Genomic DNA, 16,632 nt, shown 5'->3' on the forward strand with positions numbered 1-16,632 from the left:
AATTTCTTTCAGAATTTCAAAATATCAAAAATCTCTTTATAAATTTAAAAGAAAAACATTTTAATGTTTTGAATTTTCTTACGCAATATATTTAAAATTTTGTAAGAACCTTTAAAAAAAGTGAAATTGTAAATTTTATTTAAAATTTTCATTACATTTTGTAAAATATTAAATTTTAAAATTTATCCAATTTTTTGTAAAATTTTGAATTGAATTTTAATAAACTTGACCTTTAAAATTTTAAATCTTTCTAACAAATGTTAATAATTTTTCAAAATATTCTGTTTATAATATTTTTCTATAAAATTTACAATTTCTTACGGAATTAAAAATTCACAAATTTCTTTTATTTTTTATTTTAAATTGTAAAATTTATATGCATTATCATTTAAAACAGAAATAAGTTTCAATTTTCTTACAAATTAAATTTAAAATTTTGTAAGAGGTTTTCAAAAAAAAAAATTAAATTTTAACAAATTTTAACTTGAAATTGAAAAAGTTTTAGAATTTTCTAAATCATTCTATTGTTTTTAAAATTAGTGCCAATTTCTTATAAAACATAAGTTTGTTTTTAATAACATTGAACTTGAAAATTTTAAATTTTTCTAATAAATGTTTTGTACATTTTCCAAAATTATTTTAAATTTTATTTTATAAAATTTATAATTTCTTACAGAATTTTAAAATTTAAAAAATATCTTTAGTAATTATGATTTTTTATTTAAAATAGTAAAATTTATATGTATTATCATTTAAAACAGAAACATTTTTAATAGTTTCAATTTTCTTACAAATTCCATTTAAAATTTTGTAAGCAGTTTTCAAAAAAAAAATTGAATTTTAACTTATAATTGAAAGATTTTTAGAATTTTCTAAATCTAAAGTAGTTTGTAAAAAATTAAATTTTTATAAATTTTGACTTAAAATTGAAAAATTTTTAGGTTATTCATTTTTAAAATTTGTCCCAATTACTTACAAAGCATTAAGTTTGATTTTAATAAAGTTGACCTTGAAAAGTTAAACTTTCTTAACAAATATCGTATACATTTTTAAAGTTTTATTAAAAATTTTCCAAAATACATTTTTTGTAAAAAATATACTACATATTTCTTACAGAATTTTAAAAATGTCTTATTATATTTTTTTATAGATATTCTTCATATTTGTTTGTTTAATTGGCCAGTTAAATCCTACACAAATTGTTATTTTTAATTATTAAACAACCAATTAGGGTTATCCTAATCCAATTTAAAATTTTAATGTAACCTCAAGTATAAATAAAAATGCAAACAATGTGTAGTTTTATTGAGAACTTGACAACAAATACCAATTGAAAATATGACATTTCATGACGCAAACGTTGTCAAAACAACAGTAAACATTTTTCGATTGTTTAACACCAGCCCGTATCCCAAACATCAGATCCCGAAGTCCAGGACGGCACCACGGAGCACACAACGGACTTCTTCGTTCTGTAAGTAAACGTACGTTTAAAACAAAACAAAAAAAAAATGATCAACAGGTGTAACGTATTCAAGATAACTTTCCCGGCATTTTCGAACGGATTCCAATTCGAATCGGTCACCGAGAGCGCCATCCGTGACCGACGAACCGTACCGCCAAAATTACAGGAACACCAGTGACCGACGCGTTCGAACGGACCAATCGCATCGTCCCGACGCACGTCGGCCAATCACCGTTGCCGTTTCGAATTCTCCATAACTGACAAAACAGTCGGCGGACACAGAGCAGAGAAGCGGTCCCGCTGTTCAGGCCACCAAAACGTTCAATTTTTAAGTGAAACTCGACAATCGGAATCGCGAACAATGTCCAGGGAGGACGACACCACGCAAATACCCGATCTGATCTACGATCCGAACACCAGAACCCAGTATAAAAAGGGCCGATTCTTCGGAAAGGTGAGTGCATGTGTTCTCTCGACCGTTTTTTGTCCAATATCGATAATACAAAAAAACAAACGAGTTCACCAGCTAATGCGATCTGTTTAGGGTGGTTTTGCAAAATGCTACGAGATAATCAACCCAAACAACAACCAGGCTTACGCCGGGAAGATAGTGCCAAAAAAGTTGATGGTCAAGCAGAACCAGAAGGAGAAAATGACCCAGGAGATTCAGATCCATCAGTCCCTCAATCACAAGAATGTGGTGGGATTCTATAATTTCTTTGAGGACAGTATGAACATCTACATTGTACTTGAATTGTGTAGGAAAAGAGTAAGTATTGACTGAATATGTTAGTTGTTGATTTTTTATTAGTGGTAACGTTTTTAAATGAATTCTAATGTTTTTTTTTGCTGTATTTATAAATTTACATTTACAGTGTTTGTTTGTGTTGGTCATACTAACTCATAATTGTTTATTTTCTTTATAATGTTTTTTAAATAATTTTGTCAACAGTGTAACTGATAGTTTGTCTTTAAGAACCCTTTTTGGGCTTCATTCAAACTTCAATTTTGGAAGCTCAAATGCTCACTATACTTTCTGATAATAATATTTATAATATTCCCTTATTTAATCTTATTTCTTCAGTTTATATTATTTAGTTTAGTTATTAATTGTTTAATTAATTTTCCAGTCAATGATGGAATTACATAAAAGAAGGAAAGCGATATCCGAGCCAGAGACTCGCTTCTACATGAAACAGATCTTAAGTGGCGTCAACTACTTGCACTACCAGAAAATTATCCACAGAGACTTGAAACTGGGCAATTTATTCTTGAACGATGAACTGCAGGTAAAAATCGGCGACTTCGGCCTGGCGGCCAAGATAGAGTACGACGGAGAACGAAAGAAGACACTGTGTGGCACCCCCAACTACATAGCCCCCGAAATTTTAAACAAAAAGGGCCACTCCTTTGAGGTGGACATCTGGTCGATAGGCTGCATCATGTACACACTATTAATGGGCAGACCTCCGTTTGAAACTAGCAGTTTGAAAGAAACTTACTCGCGCATCAAAAAATGCGACTACAAGTAGGAACATCTAAAAACCCTTACATAGAACAATTGACCAACTTTGCCACCTATTTTAGGATCAGTTCCGCCATCTCCGCCCCGTCCAAGCACATGATCAAGCTGATGTTGCAGGCGGAACCGAAAAACAGGCCCAAAGTGAACGAGCTGGCGCAGCACGAGTTCATGCTAGGCTATTGCCCGCCCTCGTTGCCCGTCAGCTGTCTGACGATGGCGCCCCGTTTCGATAAGATGGAAACGCCCGGCTATGCCGGCGCCCGCAAACCTCTCCTGGAGCTTAATCAAGGTAATGGTCAGTTTACGCTGGTGTGTCAGGTTTAATTGTGCTTTTTAGGCGACGCTGCGATGGCCGTGACGCCACAAAAACCGTTGCACGACTCTATTGCGGCCGGACTGGCCGTGCAAAAGGCCCACGCCTTCGACGCCAAGGAGAGTTTCGCCACGCTCAAGTCTATGTTGTTGAAAGTAGGTTTTTGGCTTCACTTGCAAGGTTTATTAATTTTTGGGAGTTTAGAAGTACTTGCCTGTTGATATATCATCAGTGAAGTGGTCTCTGATGATGAGGTAATAGGTCAAAACAGGCATAATTTAAAAATATAATAAAATTTTAACATAAATTGGAAATATAGATACAAATTCAAATGTGAATGATAATAGTTCATACAGACGTTAAAAGCTTAAATTTTAATCGACATAAGTGTTTGTTGCTGAAGCTTCAAAACTACCGTATTATTCCTTTTTTAAATTTTTAAAATGAAGAAAACAGTATTATTAATTTAGGGTTATGTTGAAATCAGTATGTTTTCTACTTTATCAACAATGATGGTAGGCGGGGCATTTTGAGTTTTGAACTGAGTACAATATATATACAGAGTGATTCATTTAACTTGTTAGAACTATAAAGAGAACGAAAAAGGCATTAATTTGAAATTTTTATAATAATTATAACTTAATTGGACCTGCTTAACTAATTTATCTTAGATAAATTATTAGTACCTCCAAATTATATACTGAGTGTTCGTTATTTGCGTTATACGTCTTAAAACATAACAATAACTTTGTTATGCATTATTAAATGGAATATTAAAAAATCTTTTGATTGATATAAGCAATTACCTATACATAAAATGAATATTAACAAAGATTTTACCAAAAATGTAATGTAATGTCAGATACAAAATATACGCCATCCATGGTACACTATTATCAGTGCAGACAAGAAAAAGGCTTACAATCAATTTATTATATTAAAATATACATGGTATCCCACTGAAAATAGCAAAATTATTGATGTTTTTAAAATGCATAAAATTAAACGTAATTAATAAACACCCTGTATAAAATTTGAGAATACAAATAATGGCTTCTTATAGAATGGTCTTTGGTTAAAGTGTGTATATAAAATGAACTTTCCAACATCAAAATTGGTGGTTTTACAGACATTTTAGTTCTATCATTAATCTGTCAAAATTTTCCGAAAAATATTAATAACACGAAAACTATTGGTTTAGGTTTGGAACATGGTATAGCTATTTTATTTGCAATTACATGCAGAATTTAAAAGTCCAAAAATATACAGGGTGATTCATTGAAAATAACAAAGTTGATGTTACTTGAATTCTGTTTAAAATAAATCAGAAAAGTAGTTTCAGTCAAGTTATAACTGTTACAAAAATTTTAAACCAATATATTTTTATATTCTACATAAACTTCTAATGAATAAGTTGGGTTATTCACCCTGCTTAAGAGGGTTATAATATGAAAATTATAATGCTTGTAAAAAAATATATATGTTTCTTTTTTGTGCAGGTTCTTAAAACGAAACCAGCCAGGAATCAAAAATACTTGGATGAAATGTCTGATCCCAACGCACAACCGATGATCTGGGTGTCGAAGTGGGTGGATTATTCCGATAAATACGGTTTTGGATACCAGCTGTCCGACGAAGGGGTCGGCGTCATGTTCAACGACACCACCAAACTCATTATGCTGCCGAACGGAGTGTAAGATAATTAATTTAATGAACTCTGGACATGATTACAATGTATTTTTTCCCGTTAGGACCGTACATTATATAGACAGAAACGGTGAAGAAACGTACATGACCGTGGACAATTATCCGAAACCGCTGGACAAAAAGATAAAACTTCTCTCCTACTTCAACCGATACATGCGAGAACACCTGATCAAGACGGGCGCCTCCGTGGTAAAAGAAAGCGATTCGTTGTCGAGGACGCCCCATTTGCATCAATGGTGCAGATCCACCAGCGGGGTACTGATGCAACTCAACAACGGCACCGTCCAAGTAATAACTTTTGGTACCTGTTAAATGAATGGTTTTATTAATGGTTTCCTTTCAGATGAACTTCGGCGACCACACGAAAATAATAATGTGTCCGTTGATGTCGGCGATCACGTACATCGATGAAGACAAGTCGTTTAGGACGTTTAAATTCTCGTCGATCGAGAAGAACGGCTGTTCGATGGGACTGTACGAGAAAATGCGGTACGCTTACGATAAAATATCGGTGCTGATCGATTCCGACAATCCGTACGAGAAGTGAGTGAAATATGAGACGGACAGGTGTTGCTGCAATCGAAATGTTTTTAAAGGCGGAGATACTGGGGTATTTTGTATCACGATCAATTGAGTCCCTCCCGATTATACACGCGTTTTTATGATACAACTACATTTTTTACATTTATATTTAATTTTTATTTATTAAGTTGTGTTCACTTATGGACAGTCCTTTGTTTATTTGTATATTATAATCTGATTTGTAAACTGTGTTCTTTTATTATATCAATCTCCGCTCAATAGTATTGTTACTGTGCCCTCAAGCATACTACTAGTTGATTGTAATAAAATCCAACTGCATTTGATAGAACAAATGCGGCTGAATTTTTCTACAATTTGCTGATTGTATGTAAAATGTAGAGCACGTTCCTGAAAAGACTAGTTGCTTGAGGTACTTGACATAACTAATATTATTAATTGTTAATGACTGACTGTACTTTATTCTTGTGAAGTTATCACAAGACAATAAATTTATATACTTCAAGCAAACATTTTTTTATATTAGTATTATATTACTCAATGATATAATTTACTGTATTAACGCATTAATTCATTTTTCATGTAGAAAAATAAACTACACAATTTTAATATAAAATATATCTTTGTTTGTCACCATTAATTAATTAAATCGACGTAATTATAAAATTATTTACAAAACAAAAATAGTGTGATATTGTTGTATATGTTACAAAAAACCGTTATGTTGTAACTGTATTTTTCTAATAAATTTTAATGTAGGAAAATAAATCAATTAAAAGAGAATATTTTTTTAATTATTACCACTAAACAAGAAACAACGTTTAAAACAATATACCCTTAATCACTAAAAAAATAACGATTCACATGAACAAAAAGGCTACAATCAGATTGGCGATAATAAGTTGTTTGTAATATGTGTATTTGAAGTAAGCCTGGGACACTCAGTATTGGGTCCTCTCTTGCACATAAATGTAGACAATCATCACAATGAATATGACGAAGAGGTGGGATATTATTAGGTACAATATTTTCACACGTCTCACTCCTCTCACCAATGACGGAAATAAACAATTTAATACACTTCATATTTGTTTAGTTTTCAATAAAGCAAAGTCACAAAACTGATTTTAACTGGAGTTTATCTAAATGTAATTTTATGTTTGACCTGTGATTCCCCGATTATACCCGTATTTTTACGGTACTACTACATATTGTATATTTAATTATAATCTTTATTAAGTTCTGCTCATTGATGGACAGTCCTTGTATTTTTTTAGTAAATTTTTATATAGGCAAATAAAACAATTAAAACTGAACATGATTTTAATTATAAACACTGAACAAGAAACGACGAACAATATACCTATAAAATTATTGTTCAATCGAACACTCGTTATAAGGATTATAAATAAGCAGCATCGTTAAAAAAATAACGATCCAGACGAGTAGAAAGGATACAATCAAATTGGCGATCATAAGTCTTTTGTAATATGTACATTTAGAGTAAGCCTGAAACACGCCGTATTCAATCCTCTCCTGGAAATAGATATGGGCAACCAGCACGATGAATATGACGGAAACGTGGATTAAATTCAGCGGGGAGTCGTCCTCCCGTAATTTGGGAGACTCCAAGAGCTGGAACCGATTCGACTTGGGGATGGTTTCGGTGGTGAGCCAGGATGTGAACATCACTTGACGTGGGAGTGGTCGTTTGACCAGCTGGGTTTCTATGTTGATGTCATGAAGTGCTGGAAAACAAGCTCGTACTACGGTACATTCGTTAAATAAGAGTGCATCTAATTACTTTCCACTTGGGCTTGGTCTTTGGCTTTAGCGTCTTCCAAGTCCCGTTTGGTAATGGCCATAGTTTCTACGTATCTGAAAGCAATATTTTGTAAATTGTCATTAAAATATTCTCACATTTTTACCCTAAAAGCCAAAAAACTATAATAACACAAATAAACAATTTGACGCACTTCATATTTGCTTAGTTCTTAATAGAGCAAAGTCAAGTTGAAAACTGATTTCAAGTGGACGATTTTGTCGAAGTGCAAAACTGCTGAAATATATGTTTATTCAACTTATCGACAATATATGGTTATTATTCATCGCACCGGAATCCTAAACAAGTTCAGTATATTTAAGACTGACAATCAAGTGTTATATTTGCAAGGTATTTTATTTCACTGAAGGAATATGATAAATATAATACAATAATATTAAAAATAAATATTAAAAGATAATTAATTGTTCTCTTAAATTATTTTAATTTCACTAAAATTATTATATAAAGTTTATCCATGATATAATATAAATATATCAGTAACTACATATAATAAATTCTTGTCGGGTGTTGTTCGAGTGCAAATTCTGCAAATGCCCCAACTATGAATAATCGACGTAAATAAGGTGATAAGAGGAAATAAATATCGAATTCTACAGCCAAAACATCCTACGGTATGAAATAGTGGTGGTGCCCGGTGATTCGAAGCTAAGCCAGCACTGTAGTTAACACCTTCGTCTTGACAACAGCTAACCAGTCTGGTCAACATGCCGATCACCAAGATTCTAATGAACATTGGAATGTTCATCTTCTATTTCATGTAAGATAGTCTGACGCAATTATTTTGAACTGTTTTAACGTGCTTTCAGATTCTTTGACACAATGTTGATGGTTAACTGCTGGACCGTCCAAGGAAAGAAATGGTCCACTGAGCTGGACTCAGAAGAGAAATCTCCTGATGTAGCTGGTAAGATGAGGATCTTTACAAACCCAACCGTTTAATGATTATTATAATTGTTAGAAGTTGAGGACTACTCCGACGTCGATGATCTGGCTGCGGAACGCCAAAAGCAAGTCCGTTGCAGATGTATGTCAGCGTTGAAGCAAGAGGAACCACTCCTAGATTTAACTGAAACCTCAGTGGCTATCTCGATAATTGCAGTTATTTTTTCGGTGATCGCTGCTCATTTGTACTTGACTGAGAAGATGGTGCGCAGCCTTTTGGCCGCCTTTCCCAAATGCAACTACTACAAGAAAATTGCAATTGGGGATATAATCTTTTCTATCTTCATGATTCTCATCTCAGTTGTTACTTTGTGGGTTACCTTCGAAGTAGGAAAACCCGGAGAATGTCCTATTTAATATTTTATTTGCGTTTAATGACATAACTACACTTTGAGGGCATTTTTCTCAGGGTTTTTATTTCATGTATTTATAAACTCAATTGTTGTCTATAATAAAACGATTGACTAATATGACGTTTTTTATTTATTGGCATGTTTCAGACATTTGTACTTAATTATATTTAATTTATTTATCTGGTTGTAATTAGATTTACAAGAATTTCGATTTGCCGGAGGAAAACCGATCATCCAACAGCTGGGCATTTTTCATGACAGCTTTCTTTTGGGCCTCGTCGAAACGATTTACTTGCAGATCCACCTCCCTACTAAACGGACGTCTTTCCTGCGGTCCCGAGTTCTGCAAAAAATTAAAATAATACTCTCAATCTTTTGTTATTTCAGCAACTCACTTTCTTCTCCTTTTTAAGCTTCTTCTGATGCAACTCAACAAGACTTTCTTTGTTTCTCTTGTGCTTCTTGGAGATTTTCTCTTGTTCCCTGTCCCTGTCCTTGATACTCTTCTCCTCCGCTTCAACCTTCAAGTCCCTCTCCTCCTCCTTCTTTTTCTTCTTCGCCGCCTTGGAGGCGGGTGTGTCAGTCCACGACGACCTATCCGACATGTCGGGCCCTGTCTTGCTCCTAAACTGTCTAGGTCCGAGGCCAAATTTGGCCGCCTTTACTTCGGGCAACTCGATCATCCATTCCTCGCGTTCCGGAAGTTTGTCATCGCTGGGATTCAACTTGTCCAGCTTCATCTGCAACGCCCTTTCTTCCAGTGCGACGTGAGCGGCGGTCAGTTTACCGTTGTCGGGTACGGGACCGTAAATCTCCTCGTCTTCGCCTTCAGACAGCGACTCCGTTTGGGGGTTTGCGTCGCAGGGGAAATTGGATAAATGCGGCGGAAGTGTTGGGCCGATGCATCTCTTTGGGGGTTCTTCTGTGTCACTTTCTGTGGAGCCTATGCTGTCTTCAGTATCTATTTTCTGTAAATGTGGAGGGAGAGCAGGACCTATACTCGGTTTTTCGAGTTTTGAATCAGTTTCCGAGTTGTCTTGTAGTTTTTTTGACAAGTGAGGAGGGAGAGCAGGGCCTATGTTAGGTTTCTCGTCCAGTTTTGTGTCTTCAGTCTCTGTTTTCTTGGCCAAGTGTGGTGGTAAAGCTGGCCCAACATCTATTTTACTTTCGTCTTTAATTTCTTCTGATTTCTTTGACAGATGAGGAGGTAAAGCAGGTCCAATATCCATTTTACATTCCTCTTTAATCATTTCTGATTTCTTTGATAGGTGAGGAGGTAAAGCAGGTCCTATATTAGGTTCTTCACTAGGTTTCTTTTTTACGTTATTTTCATCTGTATCTTTGGATTTTTTTCTGTCAACAGTATCATCTCCATCTTCCTTTTTTTTGGACACAACCCTTCTCAAACACTCCTCAGCCTCCATACTCTTGGGCGACTCTTGTCTATTACTTCTCTCACTTTTGTCTCTTTTACTGTCCTCTCTGCTGCGCCTGTCTTCCTTTTTCTGTCTTTCTGATCTGTATTCCTTGCTCTCTTTCCTCTTGTAGTCAGCATGCTTGTCTCTGCTCTCCTTCCTGTCATGTCTCCTCCTGTGATCCCTGTCTCTTTGCCGCCTGTCCTCCGGAGTTGGTGATCTGTCTCTCCTAGATCTGCTCTCATTCCTCTGCGATTTCCGTTCGTATCCATATTCGGAATTCTTGTATTTGTCTCTCACACTCGCGGTCTTAAATCTGACCCCCTCATCTGAGTCTATCGAGTCTGAATCTGATAATTGATGCATTCTGTGAACAAAAACACTATTTCAACATAAATACTACGTTTATTGAACGAACTAAAGAAAACAACAACTAGGCAAACATTTTCTGTATTTTTTTTGTACTATATTTGACACTTTTCACGAGTCCTGCGGTCGCGATTCCTTTAATACTCTGAGTAACTGAAGACTTCCACACAATGTCCGAAATGCACAATTTAACAATAGCACTACAGTCTGGATCATAGGCCACAGCCCTCAGTACATCTTCTGTGTCTTGTCTCAGACTGCCCCTGTTCCAGAACCTGGTGAGTGCCTTTTGTGGCCACCTGGGCAGCTGATTTAAATGATGAAGTTTTGCCAGTGGATTTACATCTTGTGAACAGAACACTAGTGTGGGATCATCTGACACTTCTTCAGTGGATGCACATGAGTCTTGGTCACTTTTTGGTTTGAACACTGGGTAATCCAGGTAATCAGACATTGATGTTATGAAAGGTTTGTACAAATTACGGAACCCTATCAATTGTGGCTTAACAATGTTTTCAACCTTGTTTTTGTTCTCACCAAAAGTCATCCTGAAATCACCTGCATAACTTAGATTTGATATGGCATGATAGAATTCATATTCAGTGAATGCCTCAGGCAAAACCAACAATGCTGCATGCACTGCAGACTGTAAATTTAATTGTAGTGCAGTGTCTAATTCAGTACTCAAGGGCTTTTTGATAATCTCCACAGGTTTGTGCAGCCTACCAGCCAAATACAAGTGTGACCACTCCAGCAAGTCAGTAACCAAATCATCAGTACTGATGACTCCATACTTAACAGTAACATCACCCAAAGGCACGAGGGTGTTAAAGTAAACTTTTGCGCCGAAATTCTGCTGATATTTGGCAACCATACCCGGCCCCAAATACTTAATGCCACTGTAATGGCTAGAATTCTCTTTAAGGTTGGCTTCGTGCCACGCGCTTGGGTTTTTTACGGCGAATATTAAATCGATCATGTTCTGTTTGTTTTCGTTTTCGAGCTGCTTCTTTACAGCGCTTCCGTAGGCGAAGCAAAAGGTGAAATCCTGCGGAAATCTCGACATAATTCTTTGGTACATTGGCGGTATTATTGTGATCTTTGTGGACGCCATAGTTGCTGGAATATCGTTTGGTCGTTAATGGTGAGATGCTATGCATAAAAATCCCTGAGTTTTTGTGAATTAATGAGGTCTTTTCGAATTGTCTAACCTAGATTATTTCGGTTTTTCAACCTACCTGACAGTTCGTATGACAAATATTTATGTGTCAAAATAGTTTAAATGCTTTGTCGGTAGTTCAAATGTTGAACGGAATTTTTCAAATGTTTACAAATATTATTTAATAGAATTTCACTAAAATAGTTGTAAAATGTTGAATTTTCATCGTGCCACAAAACAGTTGTATAATTTTAGACCCGGAATTTAATTAAATATTTTGCGCATGCTATTTGCGTTGACGTTTACCGATACTGATTTCTGACGTGTCGCGTTGCCGACAGCTTGTTCAAAACAACCAAATAATTTAGAAGTTTCTCCCCAATTTTATAATAAAAATGCCTGGAAAAGATAAAGATGATAAAGTAAGCCCTATATTCGATTTATTTTTTATGAAAACCGTATTAAAACATGAATTTTAGAATGTTAAAATCAACAAATGGGACGGAACCGCTGTGAAAAATGCCCTGGATGATGCAGTCAGAGAAGTATAACACCTTTTAATCAATATTTAAGTGATCATCTACAATACATCCGTAATTTTAGGTCCTCACACAAAAATACAATTATACAGAAAACTTTTCATTAATGGATGGTAGACTGGTTATATGCAGCATTGCTGTTGGTGTAGCAATGTATGCCCTACTCTGGGATTATTTATACCCATTCCCACAATCTAGGTATAATATAAATGTTAATAATGTATTAGCTAAAACTCATTGATGAAATTTTAGGCCTGTCCTGATCTTCTGTGTGAGCACGTACTTCTTAATGATGGGTATTTTAACCCTCTATACAACTTACAAGGAAAAGGGTATTTTTGCTGTTTGTATCCAGAAAGATGGCTCAAAGAAGGAGAGAGTTTGGGAGGCAAGTTCTCATCTAGCCAAATATGATGACAAGTATAACTTAAGTTTGTCATACAAGGATGCCAAAGGCTCAAAAAGGGAAGCCAGCTCGAAAAAGAGTGTAGCAAATTTCATTGATGTTAATGGCAGAGTCGTTCATGAACTGGTTGAGAGTGAAGTCTCAAGGCTGCACAATTCTTTGTTGAGTGAAAAGAAAGATAAATGAGGTGTATTTATTTTTTATATTGAATAAAATGTGTGTTTATTATTACGTAGTTTTATTCAATTGATACAATATAATACTTTATACTTAATTGATAGGTTCACAATAAAATAAATGTACAATTATAATGCGTTGATAAGAAAACTAGTGCGCTTCTCGTTTCTAAAATTATTTCGTAACGGCGTGCATTGCGTGGGCGAGATATTCTACGTTTTTACTAGTGACACCAGCCATTGAAATACGACCATCCTTGGTCAGATAGACGCTGTAGTCTTTCGTGATTTTGGCGACCTAAAATCATTGAAAATTATTAAATGTGTCATTAATTTATGTTGGAAAACTGACTTGATCTGGAGTCATGCCAGTGAAACAGAACATTCCAATTTGATTGGTGTTTCCTCCTTTTTCAAGTTATCACGCAGCTTCGTCCTAACGCTAATAATCCTGTCCGCCATCAGTTTCACCGCCTTCAACCTAAAAAGTAACGAAATTGTAACCGACAGAACGACCAACAACTGTTGTCCCTACCAGTCGGATTTGAGTGCAGGATTGACCAAAATTTCGGATACAATCTTAGCCCCGTTAATCGGGGGGTTTGAGTACATGGGACGGATCAAAATCTTGATCTGCGACATCACCCTAGCGGCCTCCTCTTTGCTCTCAGCCACGATGCTGAAGGCTCTCGTTCTCTCGCCGTACAAGCCCATATTTTTGGCGTAGCTCTGTGCCAGACAGATCTTGTGGCCCTCCTTGATGAAGTGACGCATGACGTAGGCGTTGTTGGCACGCTACCGATGGCAAAACCCTGGTAAGACATGTCGAAGAACGTGAACAGGTTCTTCTTCTTGATCAGGTCCGACAGTTCGGCCCATTGTTCTTTTGAGGGGTCTACGCCGGTGGGGTTGTGGGCACAGGCGTCCAAGAGAATGAGAAAGAAAAATGAGGTGTATTTATTTTTTATATTGAATAAAAAGTGTATTTATTATTACGTAGTTTTATTCAATTGATATAATATAATACTTTATACTTAATTGATAGGTTCACAATAAAATAAATGTACAATTAAAATGCGTTGATAAGAAAAATAGTGCGCTTCTCGTTTCTAAAATTATTTCGTAACGGCGTGCATTGCGTGGGCGAGATATTCTACGTTTTTACTAGTGACACCAGCCATTGAAATACGACCATCCTTGGTCAGATAGACGCTGTAGTCTTTCGTGATTTTGGCGACCTAAAACCATTTAAAATTATTAAATGTGTCATTAATTTATGTTGGAAAACTGACTTGATCTGGAGTCATGCCAGTAAAACAGAACATTCCAATTTGATTGGTGATGTGTTCCCAGTTCTTTGTCGATCCCTCCTTTTTCAAGTTATCACGCAGCTTCGTCCTAACGCTAATAATCCTGTCCGCCATCAGTTTCACCTCCTTCAACCTAAAAAGTAACAAAACTGTAACCGACAGAACGACCAACAACCGTTGTGCCTACCAGTCAGATTTGAGGGCAGGATTGCCCAAAATTTCGGACACAATCTTGGCCCCGTTAATCGGGGGGTTCGAGTACATGGGACGGATCAAAATTTTGATCTGCGACATCACCCTGTCGGCCTCCTCTTTGCTCTCAGCCACGATACTAAAGGCTCCCGCCCTCTCGCCGTACAAGCCCATGTTTTTGGCGTAGCTCTGTGCCAGACAGATCTTGTGGCCCTCCTTGATGAAGTGACGCACGGCGTAGGCGTCGTTGTCCACGCTACCGGTGGCGAAACCCTGATAAGCCATGTCGAAGAACGTGAACAGGTTCTTCTTCTTGATCAGGTCCGACAGTTCGGCCCATTGTTCCTTTGAGGGGTCCACGCCGGTCGGGTTGTGGGCACAGGCGTGCAAGAGGATGATGGACTTCTCTGGGATTTTCTACAGATTTATCGACGATAAAATAGGTCAAATTCTATTTTCCATTGGTAGATAAGTTAGTATTGTTTCTCATTTGACCACGAAAACTGATTGAAAAAATCAATAAACATGAACACAACAAAATTCATTTGTCATTTGTTTATTTTTGTCTGTAGATGATTGAAAGTGAAATACTTTGTGTTATTCATGAACTAATAAAAATTAAATGAACTTATCTGGTTTCATCTTTCATGTTTGCTAGGTCTTTGACTTTTGGTGTTTCCAATTAATAATAATGATTTGTATTCAATTAAATTAGATGCTGAATCATTATCAGTAACATGTTTAATGTGTCGTAAGTGTGTAATCTTTTTTATCAACTTATTTAGTAAACAAATAATGTGCTGTGTAAGAAAACTGAAAGGGAATCCCAAAGTACAATGAAAGACAGAGTTAAAAGGAAGTGTGTAAAGGATAATCAATATTGACATACTTACGTTGTCCTTTTTAAAAGGGATTCTATTTTTGATTCAACTAGGAACTTCTAGGAACAGGTCAAAAAGGATAAATGTCCGTTTCTTGCTTCTTACACATACTTGTATATGTTTTATAATTTTGATTCTTTTTTTTTGTTTCTTCAACTATAAAAAAATTATACGAATTTTGATAAAATCTACTGTACCCAAGTAAAGTTCAAGTGGAGATTTTTATGAAATGATTAGTGAAGAGGTAAAAATGACTAAATTATATAAAAAACATGGTTAAAAACAAACATAGATAAGATAAAAATAATAATAACAACTTAACAGAAATTATTAATAAACCTCTAATCTTGACTTGAATCATAAACAAATCTAAATTGATGTTTTGATTTATATAATTATATGACCGGCATTTTGCATTTTTTACATAAAATTCTGACCTTGCACGTACTATAAATACAATTATTGGCAGAATTCAACTTAAAAAAAATCCCAAACTAATTATAACTAAAATGCACGTCCAACTAAACTAAAACACTTACGGAAATATCGTCGAGTGCCCCCTTGAAATCCAGTCCACAGGTGCTGGGATCATAGTACTTGTAGGTCTTCACGTCCAGCCCGGCGTGCTTGAAGATGGGCGTGTGGTTGCCCCACGAGGGTGTGGGCAAGTAAACGACCTTCGAACCGGGGAAAAAGCTGCTCAGAAAGGCGGCTCCGATCCTCAACGAACCGGTACCGGATATGCCCTGGACGGTGGCGTTCAAACCGTTGGCCACGACGTCGGAGCCCTCGCCCAGCGCCAGTTCGATGCTGCGCTTGCAAAAGTCCGCCGTACCGGAGATCGGGGCGTACTCCTTGTCCAGGTTTTTGGCGCGGATGCTCTCCTCGGCCTTACGCACGCAAGGTAGCACGAACGGCTTGCCGTCGTCGTCCCTGTAGGCGCCGACGCCCAGGTTGATTTTCTTTGGGTTGCTGTCGCGTTTGTAGGCCTCGGTGACGCCGAGGATGGCGTCCGGGGGGCCCATCTGCACCTGAGACCACCATGAGCTGGAACGCAAGATTATATAATAGCGGAGGGTTGCTGTGGTTGTGGGGGTTGTTGCGTACCTGGCCCTCTGTTTAATGGTGTTAACGCCGTTGGTGGACAAAAATTTGGTGGATTGTTTCAAAGACATGCTGCAGTAACTGGAAGTAACGTGCCGGTTCTGGTTAGGTTGTGTGTGCAACTGGCCGAAGACCCGCAAGATATTTTTCTATGCGACTACTGATAACAGTGGCGTGAGCTCCGGTTATGAAATGTCCAATAATTCGGATTATTTCTGGATTTTAGTGCAGGCTATTGAGCAAATTGATGACGTTACCGGCGAAATAATTGCGGACCTACTTAAGGTCACGCAAAGGTCAAGTATTTATGCAATCGGGGAATACATGTTTTAGTTTTGGGCGGTTTTTTGACGCGTATCATTTTGAGATTTACGTCAACAATGCAGTCTA

At 36.4% G+C, this 16,632-nt stretch overlaps 7 protein-coding genes across 9 annotated transcripts; 3 read left to right on the forward strand and 4 right to left on the reverse strand.

The window, feature by feature from the left end:
• The first annotated feature begins 1,573 nt into the window (after nucleotides 1-1,573).
• Nucleotides 1,574-5,906, forward strand: LOC109604358 (serine/threonine-protein kinase polo). Its single transcript, XM_020020879.2, has 8 exons — nucleotides 1,574-1,919; nucleotides 2,010-2,234; nucleotides 2,596-2,993; nucleotides 3,053-3,279; nucleotides 3,328-3,458; nucleotides 4,803-4,996; nucleotides 5,055-5,298; nucleotides 5,354-5,906. Exons 1-8 carry the CDS (start codon nucleotides 1,827-1,829, stop codon nucleotides 5,555-5,557), a joined length of 1,716 nt encoding a protein of 571 aa, XP_019876438.1. The 5' UTR covers nucleotides 1,574-1,826; the 3' UTR covers nucleotides 5,558-5,906.
• Nucleotides 5,907-6,921: 1,015 nt separating this feature from the next.
• On the reverse strand, nucleotides 6,922-7,607 carry LOC109604361 (uncharacterized). Its single transcript, XM_049966747.1, has 3 exons — nucleotides 7,479-7,607; nucleotides 7,355-7,428; nucleotides 6,922-7,298 (listed from the first exon to the last, which is right to left on the reverse strand). Exons 1-3 carry the CDS (start codon nucleotides 7,529-7,531, stop codon nucleotides 6,922-6,924), a joined length of 504 nt encoding a protein of 167 aa, XP_049822704.1. The 5' UTR covers nucleotides 7,532-7,607.
• A 380-nt stretch (nucleotides 7,608-7,987) lies between these two features.
• Nucleotides 7,988-8,743, forward strand: LOC109604352 (uncharacterized). The gene is made up of 3 exons (XM_020020872.2): nucleotides 7,988-8,153; nucleotides 8,203-8,300; nucleotides 8,355-8,743. The coding sequence occupies exons 1-3, from the start codon at nucleotides 8,101-8,103 to the stop codon at nucleotides 8,693-8,695; spliced, it is 492 nt and encodes a 163-aa protein (XP_019876431.1). The 5' UTR covers nucleotides 7,988-8,100; the 3' UTR covers nucleotides 8,696-8,743.
• A 60-nt stretch (nucleotides 8,744-8,803) lies between these two features.
• LOC109608103 (GPALPP motifs-containing protein 1) lies at nucleotides 8,804-11,849 on the reverse strand. The gene is made up of 3 exons (XM_049966526.1): nucleotides 11,714-11,849; nucleotides 9,087-10,473; nucleotides 8,804-9,034 (listed from the first exon to the last, which is right to left on the reverse strand). The coding sequence occupies exons 2-3, from the start codon at nucleotides 10,470-10,472 to the stop codon at nucleotides 8,888-8,890; spliced, it is 1,533 nt and encodes a 510-aa protein (XP_049822483.1). The 5' UTR covers nucleotide 10,473; nucleotides 11,714-11,849; the 3' UTR covers nucleotides 8,804-8,887.
• Nucleotides 10,510-11,707, reverse strand: LOC109608104 (phosphatidate cytidylyltransferase, mitochondrial). Its single transcript, XM_049966528.1, has one exon. The coding sequence runs from the start codon at nucleotides 11,587-11,589 to the stop codon at nucleotides 10,540-10,542; it is 1,050 nt and encodes a 349-aa protein (XP_049822485.1). The 5' UTR covers nucleotides 11,590-11,707; the 3' UTR covers nucleotides 10,510-10,539.
• A 39-nt stretch (nucleotides 11,850-11,888) lies between the features above and the next one.
• On the forward strand, nucleotides 11,889-13,747 carry LOC109604372 (signal peptidase complex subunit 2). Of its 2 annotated transcripts, XM_049966529.1 has the most exons (5): nucleotides 11,889-12,056; nucleotides 12,114-12,179; nucleotides 12,238-12,371; nucleotides 12,426-12,766; nucleotides 13,707-13,747. In XM_049966529.1, exons 1-4 carry the CDS (start codon nucleotides 12,030-12,032, stop codon nucleotides 12,763-12,765), a joined length of 567 nt encoding a protein of 188 aa, XP_049822486.1. In that variant the 5' UTR covers nucleotides 11,889-12,029; the 3' UTR covers nucleotide 12,766; nucleotides 13,707-13,747. The 2 variants fall into 2 exon arrangements, with proteins under 2 accessions (XP_049822486.1, XP_019876452.1); XM_020020893.2 differs by lacking the exon at nucleotides 13,707-13,747 and having other exon boundaries at nucleotides 12,426-12,807.
• On the reverse strand, nucleotides 12,801-16,479 carry LOC109604370 (aspartate aminotransferase, mitochondrial). 2 transcript variants are annotated; one of them, XM_049966527.1, is made up of 5 exons: nucleotides 16,246-16,479; nucleotides 15,678-16,185; nucleotides 14,253-14,674; nucleotides 14,048-14,198; nucleotides 12,801-13,053 (listed from the first exon to the last, which is right to left on the reverse strand). In XM_049966527.1, exons 1-5 carry the CDS (start codon nucleotides 16,311-16,313, stop codon nucleotides 12,931-12,933), a joined length of 1,272 nt encoding a protein of 423 aa, XP_049822484.1. In that variant the 5' UTR covers nucleotides 16,314-16,479; the 3' UTR covers nucleotides 12,801-12,930. The 2 variants fall into 2 exon arrangements, with proteins under 2 accessions (XP_049822484.1, XP_019876450.2); XM_020020891.2 differs by lacking the exon at nucleotides 12,801-13,053 and adding an exon at nucleotides 13,741-13,993 and having other exon boundaries at nucleotides 16,246-16,474.
• Between the last annotated feature and the right edge of the window lie 153 nt (nucleotides 16,480-16,632).

Source organism: Aethina tumida, chromosome 4 (assembly GCF_024364675.1).
Source record: "Aethina tumida isolate Nest 87 chromosome 4, icAetTumi1.1, whole genome shotgun sequence".
NCBI classification, from domain to species: Eukaryota; Metazoa; Arthropoda; class Insecta; order Coleoptera; family Nitidulidae; genus Aethina; species Aethina tumida.